The 18,676-nt window shown below is 30.9% G+C and overlaps 2 protein-coding genes and 1 long non-coding RNA gene across 6 annotated transcripts in view; 2 read left to right on the plus strand and 1 right to left on the minus strand.

Moving 5' to 3' along the window:
• LOC106691081 (uncharacterized) overlaps positions 1-18,676 on the minus strand; it is a 597,463-nt gene that overhangs the window by 315,430 nt on the left and 263,357 nt on the right. The gene's annotated exons all lie outside the window — the stretch shown is intronic.
• Positions 1,721-2,845, plus strand: LOC106691103 (uncharacterized). The gene is made up of 2 exons (XM_014436765.2): positions 1,721-1,880; positions 2,464-2,845. Exons 1-2 carry the CDS (start codon positions 1,787-1,789, stop codon positions 2,778-2,780), a joined length of 411 nt encoding a protein of 136 aa, XP_014292251.1. The 5' UTR covers positions 1,721-1,786; the 3' UTR covers positions 2,781-2,845.
• LOC106691110 (uncharacterized) overlaps positions 17,652-18,676 on the plus strand; it is a 7,362-nt gene continuing 6,337 nt past the window's right edge. Inside the window, exon 1 of one of the 2 annotated variants that reach the window (XR_001344722.2) lies at positions 17,652-17,702. This is a non-coding gene — a long non-coding RNA (uncharacterized lncRNA). The remainder of the gene's footprint in view (positions 17,703-18,676) is intronic. The other variant, XR_001344723.1, reaches the window with a different exon arrangement.

Genomic DNA, 18,676 nt, shown 5'->3' on the forward strand with positions numbered 1-18,676 from the left:
AGGAGGATTGATGAAGTTCACTTATTAAAGAGAAAAATGGGGAGAGCCTTTCAATTGGAGGGGAAGGCGCTAATGACTCAACTCCCTCCCCCCCCCTCTTTCATTCATACATCTCAATCGTGTCCGATAATGATTTATTCCTTCTTTTTCTTAGGGATATATCACCTCAGGCTTCTTAGACAAAACAGATTACTAAGGGAAGGAACGCGCCATTGAATCTGCACAAAAAGGAATATTACTATCAAAATTTATTTTATTTTTATTATTTATTTATTGAAATTTAAAACTACATTCATAAAGATATACAACTAGTAAATCTGCAGTGAATAATAGAGCAATGGCATGATACAGAACTGTGGAGAATATAAGCATTGGTAGAACTTCAATAGGATTTCTATATCAGTCGCGACACCATCTCATTTTCCGTTGCTTAGGAGTATTATCGGGAGGTGATGAGGAAACAGAATTAGGAACAAGTAGTTTATGTGTAATAAATATTTTTTATCTATCCTTTAACAATTATTGCTGCCACTGAGAACTTTATATATTTTATTTTTCAAATAAACTGCTCGTAGATTCCGACTATTGCTACATTTACTAGACAAACGGTCTAAATTGCCAATCCATTACAAAAGACTGATCTGCATGACTATTATAAGGCCTATCTGGACATACGGAGTTGAGCGTTGGGGCTCCACTAAACCATCAAATTCCTCCAGAATCCAATCCTTACAGTCCAAATCCTTCGTAAAATCCTCAATGTTCCATATGTTGCCGATTTGGTCAGAACAAGATACCGTTCCTTCCATAACAAACTTCCCAACCACCCAAATCCACATGTTTCTAACCTGGCTTCTTCTTCATTACCTAATAATCCTCCAAGGCGTCTGAAAAGAAGATGGCCTCGAGATCTTCTCCTCTAGAAATGTTTGTATCATGTCACTATGTCACCTACAGCAAATTTACTTGTTGTATATATGTGTATACAGTTGTAAATAACAATAAATAAATTATTAAAAAATAAAAAAAATTACAAATGAGCAGAATTAAAAGTACTTCAGTGGAAGATTTTTAGGGATATTAATATTATAATTTATTTCCTAGACACTTTTTGTCATTTCACTAATCCATGTCTTTTTTTTTTACTGAAACATACATCATAAGAAACCATTGAATCGGGTATTTCAGAAATGATACGTGTTGTATGAGAAAATATCACGAGCGTCGTTTTTGAAATAGCTGATATTTCGTTCATATTATTTATTTGTTTTGCACTGTCATTTATGAATCTTTTAAAATTTACTAAGTTTATATTCTCTGAAACCAATAAGGCTTCCAAAAAAATGTTTTTATATAAGTGTGAAGAACATGCACTTCCTCCTGAACATCAAAAAATTTATAAGCATTTTTATTGGTATAAAAATATTTAAACAACATGTAATTCGAGAAAGAAAACATCCTATTTTTAACATGATTAAGTTTCAGAATTTTTATTAGGCAATACTATATAAACACTGAACAGTAACATTCCAAAAACAAACAACAATACTTTCATTTCAGTAAATTCAAACATACTGGCCCGAAAACAAACATGTACGCATCGGGGACGTGTTTACCTACTCAAGCAAACTCATAACACTTGTAAAACCATGTTTTAGTAGTGGTATTGAAACAGCTGAGACAGCTTAGACAAACAAAACAGGGTCCTGTATAAAACAACTGCACAAGTAAATTAATATGGAAGATATGCTTGTGCAATAGATACATAGAACATTTTCAATACAACATGGGTTTAGCAGTAACACTGTTTGGTATCTTTTTGGTACATGTCCTGCAAGGATCGTTGGCAGAAGGGCAACAAACCACGAACGATGATCAAGGTGAGATGAAAACTTTCAGAAGAACTGTTCAGATATGAGATTAAAAAAATTACCATACAAAAGTTGTGGATATCTCTGTTTAAATAGGTGCTGCAAAAAAGTTTATTCATTAAAAAAAATCGATTTTTGAAAGCTTTATAGTATACAACGTGACTCATATTTCCAAAACATTATACTTGCATATGTCCAGTACGGTCCCTAATATGGTTGAGTATTCTTATTTTGTAAATGTACCAGAAATTATCAAATAATTAAAAACTGTTTCTAACAAAAAAAGTTTTAACCTGAAGCAATACATGTTAAATTAGTGAAAATGCGTTTTACGCATTATAATATAATTATAATGAAAAATTTTGGCGCCCAAAAAAAAATATACTTACCCTCTTTCATGATAACTATTTTCCCGATAGGTTAAGTGAAATAGATTCCTCTATAACTCGCTCAAAGTAATATAATAGTGAATTATAGCTTTTAAATATGGGAGTATGCATTATTATCTAGCTCTTAAGCACTAACTTTAACTAGTTCCTAATTTTATATAGTATTATTATTAGTATTTATTCATTTTTAATTTATATTCCAGGAGTTATAGTTTCCTATGGAAGTTATTTAAAACCTAAAAGGGAACAGGTGAGATTGGCTCTTAATGACGGAGATGAAATCCAAGGAGGTTTTACACCACTCCCATCGCTAGGCCCTCAAGAATACGGATCGCCCAGTTTCCAGGCAGAACGACCCCCGCTGAAGAAACCTCATCGGCTCAGTAAACTTCGTCCTAAGCCGTTGACTCCAGGTGGACCCTATAACCAATTCGGCAACGCTAGGCCCAACTACTATGATTCGCCGAACAATCCTCCACCTAGGCCACCTCGTCCATCCCTATTCAATCGATACTATTAAAAACCAATCTTTCTCAACTCAACAAAGACAATATGAATAAAAAATTAATTCTTATGTATAAATAAGGACTTGCTTAGGTAACCATATATTGTGTATATACAAAGGAACAAAAAAATTTAAATAGCAATCAGATTGATTTCATCTATATGACTTAATTGTATTAGTGAAACAGATCAGATAAATTAGTAATTAGAGCAATGGATAATGAATATAATCTTTCATATAAAATGAGTCTGGTATTAATGAACAGAGCTCTTTTATCGTTTACAATCCACAAATAGTTGAGGAGTTCGAGCGCTAAGGCTCTAGGTAATTACATTATCAAGAAGGACCAGACGGCGCCATCTATTGTTTTCTAGCATAATTAACAAGCCACAGCGTCTATCTACTAACCTCTGTAGAAACTACTGCCACTATTAATCCTCTCCTAGTTCTAACATGCTGTTTCCGTAGGAGAATTATCTCTCGTGCTCTCTCTGTTCCTGATATTCAAGCAGGCAACGTGTCTCGCTGAACTTCTGGTGGCACAGGATGAATGCAGTCCAGGAACTAGCCACATATGTGCACTAGACTAAGTGAGAATATAACCCAACTGCATCATATTTTATCGAATTCTTTTCTACAATATATGTAGAACAATCAACCACAATACACAATCAAGTTTTTTTAATAATATATTCATTTAATTTTTTACTTCCTACTTGATTAATTCAAAAATAATCCTTTTTACAATAGATCATTTTCAATCGCACTACTCCCCCACAATTTAGCTAAGAGAAAGTCTGATCCATACTCATTAACATATCATAATTCTTTTTTAGTTTCTCATACCATCGGCTTCTTATTATTGTACCATAAATACTAATTGTAAGATCAATAACTATGATTCATTCAATACATACTTTTTTTTTTTCGGCCAAGACTCCCATTGGAGTCCTATACTGCCTAACCATGGTTGGGGGTCAAAGTTCTTCATTTTGTGGGACCGCCACGCAATGAAAAAAGTTGACGTCCCAGGCCGGATTCGAACCGGCACCGCAAATAGACATCAAATTGGTAAGACTGTGTCTCAACCACTGAGCTATGGGCGGCCCCAATAGATACTTAACGTTAAAATTCGTTTTTATAAATATGAATAACTCTTCATAAATACGCAAAGTAACGATGCGTGGACTTATTTTCAACTACCAATTGAATTTAATAAGAAAAAATTGTTTGTTTAATTCAGAGGTTTTGTGGTATACTTAACAGCAGATGAGGCTGTGAAGTTGTAATAAACCAAACATATTAACTCATGAAATAAAAAGATGAACATAAACTGTCTTGCCTGCCTGCTATACTGTTTTATATATGTATTTTATTCCATTTCCTACGTAAAAATAGATACCCAAATTTTAATGATATTTTTTTCCTTGTAAAGAGCCATAATGTTTTAACTAGATCAATGCAGATTCTGCAAAAGAGGTATGTTTTCCGTTAAAACAAACTACTGAAAAGATTTAAATCAAACTTTTCAATGTTGCTATTTAAAGCTATAAACTGATTCTTAGGGGTGGTTATCAGTTATCTGCTATAAAAGTCGCAAGATGAACTACTAAAAAAATTATTTATTTATCTCTTGCTTTATACATATTTTATACATCCATCTTAACGCTTCTTTAATATTTCAATCGCTTTAATTTTGAGTTGAGACCTCAAAAAAAAAGCTCTAGTTTGCGATTTGACAACTTTTGTGCCAAATATCTTTTCCTGGAGTATTCTGATACTCACAAACAATTAATAGTCTTTGTGGATCAAAACTGCACAACATATTTGATGGGGAAAATCATTTCGTACAGTTTGGGTAAGCATCATAACTATCGACTTGTTTCACGACTAATTGTCTTTATAAACAAACATTTATTTCTTCAGCTTATGCCACCGTGTCTTCTTGATGAGATCATTCAGTTGTTCCGATAACGCTGTACATTATTTCCTACTTACTAATCGCCCGACGATTATATCTTTGACCATTCTGGACCGCTTTTACAAACTGCTTTAGACCTGGATGCCTCGCGATTTGATTTTGGAGTTTAATGGTGGATCTATTACACTTGATCTAATTAACATACTAACGCAGAAAAACTGTGAATGTAACCTAAAGAGATAACAAAAAATCATAATGTGAGTACTCTGAGCAATCAACGTTCTTTTTTTCTAAAAATAATAATAATATTAGATTAATTATTTTTTATATGATTGTTTGAGAGTGGTCTATTTTATTACCAATTTTGATTCTTTTTTACTCTCAACCTTTATTCTTTAAAACTTCTCCAACGTTTCGTCCCACAGGCCATTCTCAAGGATACAACCTATAACAAGTTTTTTTGTTTTTATAACAATTACATTATTTCCTTAAACTACACACTGATTTCTTTGGTCATAGCTTCAATATTAATGTCATTGTTTTTTCAAATCTTAATTTGCAGCCTAATTGCCCTTGTTACATCTTTAAAATAAATTAATCATTAAAATAATATCATAACAACTTCATAAATTTTTTGTATTTAAATAGATTTCTTACAAACATAACTTTTTTTTTTATATCCTAAATTTAAAAATCCTTTTATTACTAACAACTTCTCTTCTTTCACTTTAAAACCAGAACCTATCTTCAACAGGGTAGGACTCTTTTATCACCTTATCATATAACAATAATTTTTTTATCATTAATTTACACTTTTAATATAATTTAATTAACATTTATTTTTAATTATTTCGCTTATAACTTAACATTTTTTAAAAATCTATAATTAATATATTCTTATTATATGTGTATTTTTAAACATACATATGCCCCCTCTCTATTTTATTTTTTCAAAAATCTGATTAATTTGAGATGTAAATCGATTCTAATATTTTTCTTCAAAAAAGTATTATTTTCTTTATGAACGACCTTGACATTTTTAAAATCTAAGTAATGTTTATTTTGAACAACATGTTGATTTAAGGACCGAAACGTTGGAGAATTATTAAAGAATAAAGGTTGAGAGTAAAAAGGATCAAAATTTTGTAAATTGATAATAAAATAATAATATTCTTTATTTATTCTGGAATTAGTCCCTTTAGAATAATACAAAAAGCATTGTAAATGGGCTTTAGAGCTTCAGGGTAAAATACAAAAACTATTTAAAACATCATAAAATATATTTATAAAAATAACAAATTGGACATAAAAAATGAAGCAATAATAATTAACAAACATTAAAAAGGAAATAATGTTTTCAATAGAAAATAACGTTTGAATGTATAATATAAAAAAATAATAATAGTAAAAATGATACATACAAAATAAAGCCATACCTAACCAATAGTATTTTTTTTTTTTTAAATGGCATAAAGATAATAAATAGGAAAGTTTAATTATTGTAGTTAATAAATAAATATTCTAAATACCAGTAAAGTGGCTGGTAGAGAAGCACTGAGATCTCATGGAGCCCACCCTTCCCTTCCACACGGGATTGGCGAGGCTTGGTTTGGAGTTCCACAGGCAGAATATAAATATTGTATATAGGTGTGAATGTATATAAATTTTATAGTCACTCTAATTTTATTTTATTTACCTTGTACATACATTTTATATTTTATTATGTGATCAGTATTATTTTATTACATTTTTAATATAGATTCATATTTTTATACAAATTATGATAGAATAGTCGTTTATTTATATATTTCTTTACTATTAATAATTCAAATTTCATTTTTTCCTTATCTTTCAGTGTGTATTATTGTCATTATTTACATTTTTCTTTTTTTTTTTGTCTTCATTTTTTTTTCTTTTGTTCTTCAATTTCTGAATATTTTGTATAAATCAATATTTGACACTAATACTTATTTCCCTTAATTTGTGGCAAATTGTATTCTCTTTAATAAATATTATAAATAAAAATATAATAAAAATTAGAAACGTAACAAGTAAAAAAATAAATAACAGAAAATAAATCCTCTAATAAGTCATAGAGCATAAGGAATTCTATTGAATACATAAGTTTCAACTTTGAGTTTTCTCATGCTCAAATAGCGCAAAATATTGTATAAACTAACTCTTTAATATCTCGAGGGCGTCAAGATATCTCTTCAAATTTCACTTTATGGCTATCTAACATTTACTTTTGGTATAGTCATCTCATCTGGACGTTCTGAGCGTTCGTCGGTATCTGTAAAGCAGCGTTTAAGCTAAACAAGCCACCAACAATGATTGTTTAACATGAAGCAAAAACATTTTTGAGATATGTTTTTAGTATAAAAATATAATTTTTTTTATTGAGTATAAAATACATCTTTATTAGTACATTCAAAGTGCATCTGTTGGATGGTATATGAATTTAGAAAAAAATCGGCAAAACTGAAAGCTTTTCCCTATAATGGGTCCTGTACATTGCGTAATGTTGTAAAGTTTGAAAAGATCATAATCATTGCTTTTGTATGCACACTTAAGAATTTTTTATGATTATGAATAAAAATAAACCAGATGAATATCATAAACATCAATAACTTTAGATTAACTGAAGAATAAATTAATTCATATCGAATTTCACATAAAAATGTAATAAATAAAAGCGCATTTATAAAACTTTTCCTCCACAAATTTCCTCATTCTTAAAATAAACCAGCTTTCATAATTTATTTATAGATACCTGTTATAAATAAATTCAGTTAGTATTTTAGATTTGTTAACAATAAAATGCCAACCTAAATCTAGTTATATCCTGCTAAGAACGATAGTGAAACTCATGCCAGTGAATACGTCCGCCAAAGTGAGAAAATTTAATCCGATTAAATATGGAACTAGCACGTTAGAAGAGGCTTCTGCTTTTGTTCTACATTTGGAACTTATAACGTGTATAAGCCCTTAGACCGAATTCACTGCCAACCCTGATCAATATATGCAGAATATATTTAAGTAAGGCAATATATTTTATAAGTTTAAAATAAAGCATGAATCAGAAATATTTTCTTATATAATATGCATTTAAGCTTTATGAAATGAAATGAAAAAAATAATTTTATCCTGGGCCTTATGTCCCCTTAGAATAAATACATGGTTCTCACAATATGATTATTTGTCTGTCAAACCTTTAAACGTTTTCAGTAAGCAAAATGAAATTACATCAATATCTTAGTTTAATTACTACATGTAATGGTAGTCAACATATACCCATTTATATTGGTTACAATTATGTGGAGGTTTGGTTATATAGTAAGTGAAGGAATAGGTGTGTAAAGAAGAGAATGGATGATGATTAGCGAATTGAGATGGGAAGAAGATTCCAGAAGGAGGTTGCACGTATGACAAAGGATTTACTGAAGGAGGTATTATTCTATGAAAGTGCATATGTAAATAAGTCGGTTGGGATCTGTGTTTAGTGAATGGATGGATGAACGTAGAGTGAGGAGATGAATGATATAGGTAGGTTTTTTTTTTTATTTTAAAGACTTGGAATAGGAACAAGGAGGTATTACCTTCGGGAAGTTGGATAGAGTCACAGCAACTCAACAACAAAAACGGGAGACATGAGAGAGCCTGAGAAAACCAATGATAATTCTTCGATTATCTTTGGTCTTCTCAGTCTTTTCAGTCTCAACTCTAGACCAGGAGATAGCCCACCGTTGATCAAGGAAGCTTCGTCAAAATGGAGAGGGAATTTATTTGTTAATATCTACTGTAATGAGAGAGAAAAAAGAAGCAAACAAATCGGTACACCTTTTTAAAATACAATACTATATTTTCGATCATAATGAAGTAACTTTTTTTGCGGTTGTTATTTCGTCAAGAATTTATTCCCATTAGATTTAACGTGAAAAAAATAATCTAGAACCATGCGTCACTTGTATTAGAACTAATATTTCTTTAAAACAATCTGTCATGTTTCTTTTCCTCTAAAAAACATCTTTCCACAGTAAAATATTTTTTTTACTCTTTTGATTCTTTTAACGGTATGTTTTTATGTAGTTTGATCAACGGATTTGGTACACTTATTTACCTGGGCCTATTCTACCCTTTAGTTTCTTCCAATCATTTTGTTGTTCCATTATCCTTGGTAAATTTATAAGCATTGACCACAATAAATTACGAATTTGAAAAGATCCATTTGGCTATGGCTACTATAGTTTTCCCGAAACAGAAGTCTCGCCATTCGATGAGAAAATTATGAGAGAGCCGAAGGAATTAAAACAAGGACCGATGAGGCAGGATATTGCCCTAGGACCCTTACCTTACTAAGGCCCTTTTACTTGAAAACAACTTCCATCCGATTGAAGCTTTGACAAATACTCAACAGACCACCAACATTTGTCTAATTTATATCATGTCCTACCTAAAATAAAATTTCAAGGTAGAAAATATTGATATAGTATGATTGTAATAAAAAAAGTCTTCCTAGTGCATAGGCTTCTTCAATGGAACACTGGACTGATATGTAGGTGTGTAACTTTTATTGTAAGGTTTAATAATAAATTTTATAACTCTTTTTTTTCTAAGCTCCATGGGTGTAGAGGGTTTGATACATGGAGGATATCTAAAAATAATGGATGGAATCTCTTTTACTGCATTTTAAATACATTTTGAGAAGGGAATGAGGAAAGAGATATGACTGCAAATTTAAAAAGTGGATTGAGTCTGCTGTCTGATGACGAGGCTCACAAGATTTCGTGATGTCTGTAGTCAGTAAGTTAGTAGCCATCAGTCGAGTATGACACTGCTAATGTGTGTCTGCCACCTTTGACAGCATTCATATCAGTGTAAATCTAATTGGAGGCAGAGAAAAATATAAGCAGAAGTTAGCAGGTGATTAAGCCTGTAAGCCTTAGTCCTAATTAGCTTAAACTTATTGCTGTGGGAGAGGTCATCAGGTGCCTATCAAAGGTGACACCTAGATATATTATGCTGACTGTAGGCCAGCTCGAACTCTGCTGCCTTATAGACTTTGTTCGTTCTGCTCAGAGGAGAAGATAATACAGTCGGATTTCTTGGGATTAACTGCAATATACAGCCCTTCAAGTTTCTTTGTGATTCCTCTTCAACCATTCTCCGTTCAGCGCAGAGCTGTCTCTGCACTCAGTGAACTGTTCGTTCAATATCGTCAGCATAAGCCACTACAGTAGCCCAGTCATATTTGGCTCCAACAGATTTACCTGTGTATAATGAAAAAATATTGGAGATAGCACAGACATCTGGGGTACTTCACAAATGAAAGGGGATTCTACGGATACAACTTCACCGACTCGAACCCTAGTACTGCAGGAATGATTTAGTGTATAGCTGTGTCAGGGAATTCGTTGTCCTGCAGTGTTATATATCGCGAACTATTAGACACTGATACAATGATTCTATGCATTATCATTGAGATCAACGTTGTTGCCGCGTCCTTCATTGTCTTCTTGCTTATTTTCGCTTGTAGTTTCTCAATGTGGTGATTGGGGAAGAATTGTATAATATTAATAAAAAATTTATAATTTTTATTTTTCAATAAATATTATTTATCCTTTGAGAATAATAATATCTAGCTATCTATGTATTAATTTATCTATTTTATATGTATATAAAAGGGTGAATAAATAAAGGGAACTGGGATCACCAAAGGGCCTTAGCACATTTTTATTATTAGGCTAGAGCAATAAGCATTAAAAGTTAGTCATCGTTAAGAGTGATAATCTTTTATTTCGTGACCCACCTACTCTGGTTAGAATAGGTTAGTAACTTATAGGATAATATGTTAGTAAGGGCCAAAAAGGCAGAAAACAAAAAAAAAAAAAGTAACGGGAAGCAAAACTGTTTCTCGACGGATATGTGAAGTAATTCAGGCTACTGGAGTCAACTCACACTGACCGGTTCCAAGAAGCTGCCCTTACGTTCGGTTAATAAAAGGTGTACTGGCCTTGAACTGCCAAAGTTAATTCTTTTAATTAATTATTTTTGACAGCATTTCATATAACAAGAGACAATCGTGAAATGCTTTTTAGAAGAAATTATTTATATTTGAAGTGCATTATCTTGGAAAATGGTGGTTGTACAAAGCTTGTTTCGTTTAAAATTTAACAATAATGGTTTACTGGCATTAACTTATTTACAAAACGATTGAGAAATATTCACTAATTTTGCTTTAAATTTAAAATATCGTTCTAATTTCTTCTGAAAATACTGAACAAATTATGTATAAGTAAATAAAATATCTGTATGTACATAAACGTAAATATAAATAAAATGAACGTAATCAAACTAAACTCATGAAGAAATAAGGATAAAATAAAATAAGTAGAATTTATAACTAATAAAACAAAAGCATTAATCACGTTTATATTTTCATTTACGACCTAATGAACCTATATCCCACTCTATCCCCAAGCACGAGAAGTAGAGCGGAGCTATTCGAAATATCAGCGCATCCCTCTTACCGCGTCACCGGTAATAAACCAGTGGAGGCTGAGTAAGTGCGCTAAATAATCCGAACTAGACAGAAAAGGGGAATTTCCAGATTAAAACAGATATTTCTCAAGTTGACTAGTGGTAATATTAAGCAATTATTAGATAATAAGAATCAATTAGTTAAATTCAAGACAAAATGCGTTTGCTACAGCAGAGCTCTGTTTCATTAGTTAAAAGGAGTTAGTAAAGAAGTAAAATAATTTTTTTAATTCAAACACTTCCTGTCCTACAAAATCCTTAAATCCTATACTTATCCCTGTCCGACAGATCCGCTATAGGAAGGACTACATCTGGAAAAATGACTAACTTGGAATTCTTATACAAGACTGAAAATGCGAGAAACTTAAAATGACTATAACCATTCCTACTTATACTTATGGAATTGAGCTATGGGGCTCCATTAAACACATCGAATTCCTTTTAAACCCTTAGAAATACTTCATAAAATACTTAAAGCTTCATAAACTACTTTATCACTAATAATATAATCCATAATGATTCTAATATTCCATATGATACCGATTTGGTCAGAACCAGATATCAATACTGTTTATTATCATCAATACAACTTCATAATTACCCAAACCCTCTTGTTTAAAAGCTACCTTTCAAATTCATAAAATTCTCTCAGGTCTTTGAAAATAATATTGACTCGAAACCTTCTATTCTACAATTATTTTTGTAATACTACCAATGGGTAGATTCTCTATAAAACCGTATCATGCCATTGCATTATTAATCACATTTACTACATATATATTTAATTTAATAATATTTAAAATACCCTCCTACCCTCTTACTCTTACTGGTGATGATCTATTTTTCTTCTGCTATAGCAGTGAAACAAGAGACAAACAGCGCCTGTAGGCTAAGATAGCCAGGTTTATGATAACTGCTAGAACATAGAACCGCGCTACTACCATTTCCTTATCTCAACGAGCTCCCGCATGGAATGATCCAGGGTTACGACATCGAGCCCTGTGTTGTCTTAGCTGGATAATGTAGAACCGTAGGGCCTGACCTGATTTACGGAAGGACCATCATATTTGATCAGGTGTTGGGTCTTGTATAAAAGATCATACCCTCCGGTAGGTCGCTACAGTTACCACCAACAGGCAACATGAAATTCGCAGCTCTGGTTATCTTCTTCGTAGCTTTGGTGGCAGTCGCTTCGGCGCAGCAGTCCCTGATGACCGTGGCCTATAACTGCTTCGTTAACAGTAAGATCCACTATAACTAATTATTACATTAAAATATAATACTCTATCAAATTCTAAGACCACTTTAATTATATAGAAAATACAATAAACACAAGGAAGGTTTTGATTCGGCTATCCTTCAAAGATGAATCAGTTACGGATTAATGACTATAAAAAAAATTACCATTATTATTCTCTTCTATCAGATATTTTCTGTTGCTGTAGTAACCTTTTTTTTCTTTTCTTTCTTTATTTTTTTTAACATTTGATAAAGTCTATCTTTTGGGAATATCGTTGATTTTCTAACATTGTCCAGTTCTTCTCCAGCGCACGCTTGAAGTTTCAATGTAATGGGACACTACAAAATCGTTTCAAAATTCAATTTTCTGCAAGAATCCATCATCACAATTGAGGCGTTTTTCAATTGACGTTTCGTGACACAATAGCTATTTCAGTCTCCCAGGTTGGTCTGGGAAATATAAATTATGATGAAGAATTCTTGAAAGAAATAGGATTCTAAAACAGTTTTCCTTGCGTTAAATTGTCACAAATTCTAAACAAAAGTTTTGGGTTTTACTTCCTCAGGACGAGATCGAAAAGCTGTAGGATTATTTCTTCTTAAAACCATATTTGCTAAAAGAATCCGTAAAAAAAAAGAAAAGGAAAAAGTAAGCCATTTTATTGTAAATCATAGAGTTATTTTTATTGGAAAAGCTTAAAATATTAACAACAATCTCTAAAGAATAACCAATTGTGATTGTTACGTTAAGTGGAGAGAACATGCATGTACACTAAGGACATTCTGTATATAAACACATAACAAATAAATCGGTAATAAAGGAGTTAAGACGTAAACAGAAAAATAATCGATTCAAATTTTGATAAACTCGGAAGAAAAAGTATAACTATTTCATTTCTTTAGTGGTATAAATATTTAATTATCTTATATAAAAATTAATAAAACATGTTAACTAACCAAAATTAATTCAATAATTAATAACAATTTGGTTCCTGTAGCTTACACCAGTTACCGCACAGTGACACTTGGACAGCTCGCCAACTGGACCATCAGGGGACTCATCAACACTTTAGTCAACCTAGACCACACCCTCTACAGGCTACAGCTGCTATAGACATTGGGAATATTAATTATAATTATATTAATATATAATATAACATTAAATTTGTTCAATAAAAATATTTTTTAAATCCTATAAATGATATTTTAATAATTATATATCCTTTAGAAAACCAGTGCCATGGACATAAATAACTAAGAAGTGTCATGTTTAGAAGTAGATGTGCTCCGTTCTGAATTTTCTTTGTTTATTAATATTTTTCAAAATTTCGAACCAGAGCTGAAGACTTTGCTATCAAAAGTCAATCTAGCCAGGTTGAAAGATAATTATTTAAAAATTGTGATGTAAGGATCTGTCTTAGATAATTTAAAATGTTGATAAATAACGGCTGTTTGACAGTGGAAAATTAATTTTTTGAAACAAATTAAATAAGTATTGGCTGTAGTATTTTAGTTGTTCTAAACATTTTGGAGTTGCACATGTTAACTTTTGGTAGAAAACTCTTTAGTCGTAGATTCAATGATATTTGATAGGGATTAGTGAAACTTAAACGAAGCATTTAAATTTAAATTATGGTTGTGTTTAAGATTTTATTTACTTAATTTTAATAATTTACCTCAGTTCTTTTCTTATTTTCAATTATTTAACTTATTTTGAGCCATTTTAGTTCATACTTAATTATTTCATCGTATTTATTATTATTATTATTATTTATTTCATTTTTTAAATTTTAGTTTTTGGAGAATTTAATTAGTATTCAAATGAATATAAAAGTATATTAGGTATAACGGTAAAAAATAAAAAGTACAAATTTCATGTACAGAAAGTAAAACGCCGTTTCAGCGCTACTTTGTGGGGAAAATTACGTTTTTCGACTATTGCTACTTCGAGTAGCAGCTATTGCACACAAAGTATTCCTTACCTTAGTGACAAAGAAAGTCAAGTACGTAGTATTATCGATTTACCAATCGATTTGTTTATCATCTAAAATTTAAAAAAAAATAATCTCTATTAAACAAAATCGTTTTTAGTAATCACCTTGTATTTTACGGATGCGGTGGACTTTATGCGGTATTTAACGGATGTATGTTTTGGGAGTGGAACACTGTGTAGGTAGTTAGATTAATGAGGAATGAAATAGGAAATTAAAATATATTTTATATAAATATAAAATAAATGAATTGGATAAAAAACAAAAGAAGTTCTAAGGCAAACAAAACAATATTTAATAAAAGAAAAGTAACCATAGTAAATATACGATGAAATTGATAAAATCTTAAGTAGGAAAAAAAATATGACATATTTCTTTAGAAGATTAATTTAAATTATGAGAAGTAAATTGGATATAAAAATCGACAAAATAAAAAAAACTAACCTGAAGAACTCTAGAAAAAGATCTAGAAACGTTAATAAATAAAAATACAATGGTGAATCAAGATGAATTACAGTTATTTGGTGTATATGGTTAAATTAATTACTTTAATTTAATTTCCATTATTACAACTATGGAGCTAAAGGAATAATTTGTACCAGAGGTGAAAAACATGAAGTGTAGAGGTGACGATAGATTAATAAGCAGATAAATTAGTGGGTGGGAGGACTTAATGAAGATCTTGATAAATATAGAATACATATGATATTCAATAGTAGATAAACTGTGGGTAGATGACAAAGTAACATTATGCACTGTGCACAGGTAGTAGCTAACGTTAATAGACTATATCTTCTCTGTCAACTATTCAAATAGATTTTAAGGTAGGTATCTTTTTATAGGAAATTTTTTTAAGTACAATAGGTATCAATCACCTCTACTTATAACTTGTTTTAAGTTTAACACTAATGCAGATGTTACATTATATTAATAAGAAATACAATGATCCATGATTTAAAGGTAGTAATAAATGGTACAATAAAATACAAGAAAAGATATGGAAAGTTAGGAATTTAATTAATATAAATGTTGAGTGCTTGCAGCTTTAGCGCACTTTCTTAGCCTCCACTGGTTCATTCCGAGTAACGGGAGAGAGGGATGCGCTGGGATCTCAAAGAGATCTGCTCTATGTCTCATACGTGAGGAATAGAGTGGGCTCAGGGATCCTCAGGTCGATAGCATAAATATTGTAAATAAGTGTGTAAATGCGACTTATGATTATTTTATTTTTTTATGTACATAGGTTGATTATGTTTATTTTATTTACCCTTCTGTTTGTATATATTTAGAGAGAGATTTTGTTTATTTTTATGTACTTTTTTTATTTTCTTATTTTAGTATGAATGTGATCACTTATCACTATTACCTATTCCCCAACAACGTTGTGACAGATTGTAATATTTATCAATAAATAAAAAAGTTAATATAAATTGAACAGATTCAAGTAGAAATCAAAAGTGACCTTAACAATCATATAACAATAAAGTAATACTCGCTTACAGTAAAACAGTTCAAGAATTTTTTTCTGGAAAAACAAACCAGATTCGTTATCCTTTAAAACTTCTGAAAACGAACTTCTACTAAGAAAAAACATTAAATTTTGAATTTTATTATTATTCTTATTAATTATAATCCTTTAAATTCAATCCATGAGTCCAATAACACATTCATAACACTATCATTTATTGAAATTCAACACTTCAAACGCAAACGATAGAAAGCTGAATTGAATGCTCTTCAAAACCAAAACCTATAATGTGTAGATTTCGTGGCTGTATAAGGACATTTGTTGGTTGGTTGGCTTGGTTAATATCGACGTAAAACCCTTATGTCGTTTTGTTGTTTATTGTTATTTGTTTAGCATAAGGTAATACATAGCCTGTTACTGTGGTCCAATAAGGATGCTCAGTACCCTACACTACAATCATTTCCTAGTAGTTTTTCGCTTTAAACATCTACGCACTTACGCAGCTGTCTGACTAAAGGTACTTCAATAATAACCCGTTATTTTTAAAGCAAGCCTTAACTGATTTGCTCAAGTTATTTAATTCTGTGTAATTATTACGAGCTCATTTATATGAAACATTCTTCTATTTTTTTATGAGTAATACCATGTTAAAATATTTAAGTAAATTAAATACTTTCTTTTCTATATATAATACTAAACATTGTAATTTAGATTTAATATATATTTAACAACTTTAAGTTTATGCTTATTTTTCTTTTGTAATTAAACAAGATTATCTGTTTATTCTATGTTTTAACTAAAGTTTTTTTATATAGTTTTATACTTACACACATATATCCTTCCTGTGCTTTATACAATTTTTAATTTTATTAATTTTTTTGGAAGTATCAAAAATTATTCTAAAAAAAACATTAATACATTAAAAAAATTCACTTGTTGTATATTCGTCCTTATTTTAATATATTTACCACAAGCTGATTGACAGTACATATTTTTTTTTTTTAAAAACCCTTCCTGGTCATTTCTTACATACGAGGGAAGGTTATCTTCAGGACACTACCCTATTCTAACAATGGTAAGGTGTCAAGTTTTCGTTTCGTGAAACCGGCACAAAATTTTTTTTTATAAAATTTATTTATTGATATTTACTGTACATAAACACATCAAATAAATTTGAGGAAATCTTAATGGTATGGTACAAGCATGTAGAGAAACTACCCATTGGTAGCACTCTAAAAAAATGTTAGAATATAAGCTCTGGAGGCCATCTTCCTTTCAAACGCCTCGGAAGATTGTCCAGAATAAAAGAGGAAGCAAGATTAGAAACTAATGGGTCTGAGTGGTTAGGGAGTTTGTAATGGAAGGATTGATCTCTGGTTCGGGCTAAATCAGTTACAAATAAAAGTCGTTCTCCCAAACCCTAGAATTACAAATTCTCTAGTAGATTAATGGCGTTGTGGGATGATGCGTCGAAATCGAGATGCGTTTAAGGAAAGTATGCGGTTTTACCAATTGAATTATACAAGCACAAAATCATTGTTTGGCAACATCTCTAATGATAACTGGACTATTTTAGTCTTTCAATCCGAAAATATTTATGTAATATGTTTGTTCAGTTGTTCACGAATACCGACTTGATTGCATATAAAATGGTCTTGAAAATAGCAAACAGTCCAGGCAGGAAATCAAGATGAAATTCCTTGCAATCGTAATGTTCTTCGCTGCAGTTGTTGCCCTGGTTTCCGCACAGAGAGAAGAATTGTTAGCTATACTCAAGGGTAAATCCACATTTATTTTATTTTTAAAAGAAATCAAGATTTAGTATTTATGTTTTCATGCAAAACACACCATTTAAAGTGATCTTTAGAAAAAGATAGAAACTTATCTCGTGTTTTAAAATTTAATAAGGAAAAAAGTGTACAATTTTTCTACACATTCCTTTTATTTTTAATCTAACCTAATTAACATTATTTAAAAAAATAAAATTACCCAAGTACTGGAAAGTTTCTAAGTTTTGGAAAAAACATTGATAAGGCCTACAAAACAGGAATTAATGTTATTACGCCATTGATCCGTGTTTCTAGAAGCTGTAATATAATCAACCAATAGGTTTAGTATCCCACACAGAACCAATAATGTTGTTAATTAATACAAGGTTTCTAAATAATCAGATTTCCATCCATATTACATCCTAATGCACCCACATTGACTGCAATCTAGTAGTAATATTATTGATCCCTTGTGTGTCAAACATCAATAAAAGGTCACTCGAAATTAAATTACTAGAAGCCTCAACTTCTATAAATCAGATTTTCGAATAATTTGTGTATGAGTTCTACCACCTAAATGCATTACATACATGTGAGTGTTTTTATTATCCAAGTTTCGTAATGTTTCGGATAGCAAAAATACTGGTAGATTTACAACCTAGATGTTATCATGTAAAAAAAAAAAATACTGTTTTCTTATTTGGGAGTATTAGATTGTGATCACTAATACAAGGTCGTCTGCAGCTGACCCAATTGAGACAAAGGTCATTCTAACCTGCGAACTACAGCGGCGCCTATTCGAATTCGGCCGGGAGTGTTGACTTTTATTTCTGTGGCGGTCCCCCGAAATGAAAACTTGACCCTATGCCATAGTTAGACTATTCTAACCCTATGGTGGTACACTGTAGACCCCCTCTCTGATTCCCCGTATGTTAGAAATGACCTGGAAGGGGGTAATAAAAAAACAAAAAAAAATATATATA

This window comes from Halyomorpha halys, unplaced genomic scaffold (genome assembly GCF_000696795.3).
Source record: "Halyomorpha halys isolate HHAL.00 unplaced genomic scaffold, Hhal_1.1 Scaffold51.1, whole genome shotgun sequence".
NCBI classification, from domain to species: Eukaryota; Metazoa; Arthropoda; class Insecta; order Hemiptera; family Pentatomidae; genus Halyomorpha; species Halyomorpha halys.

What these genes read in the sequence shown, in the direction of transcription:
- LOC106691103 (XM_014436765.2), top strand. Translation starts at nt 1,787, where the DNA reads ATGGGTTTAGCAGTAACACTGTTTGGTATCTTTTTGGTACATGTCCTG. An exon ending in AACCACGAACGATGATCAAG is followed by an intron (nt 1,881 to 2,463) that starts GTGAGATGAAAA and finishes TTTATATTCCAG; the next exon opens with GAGTTATAGTTTCCTATGGA.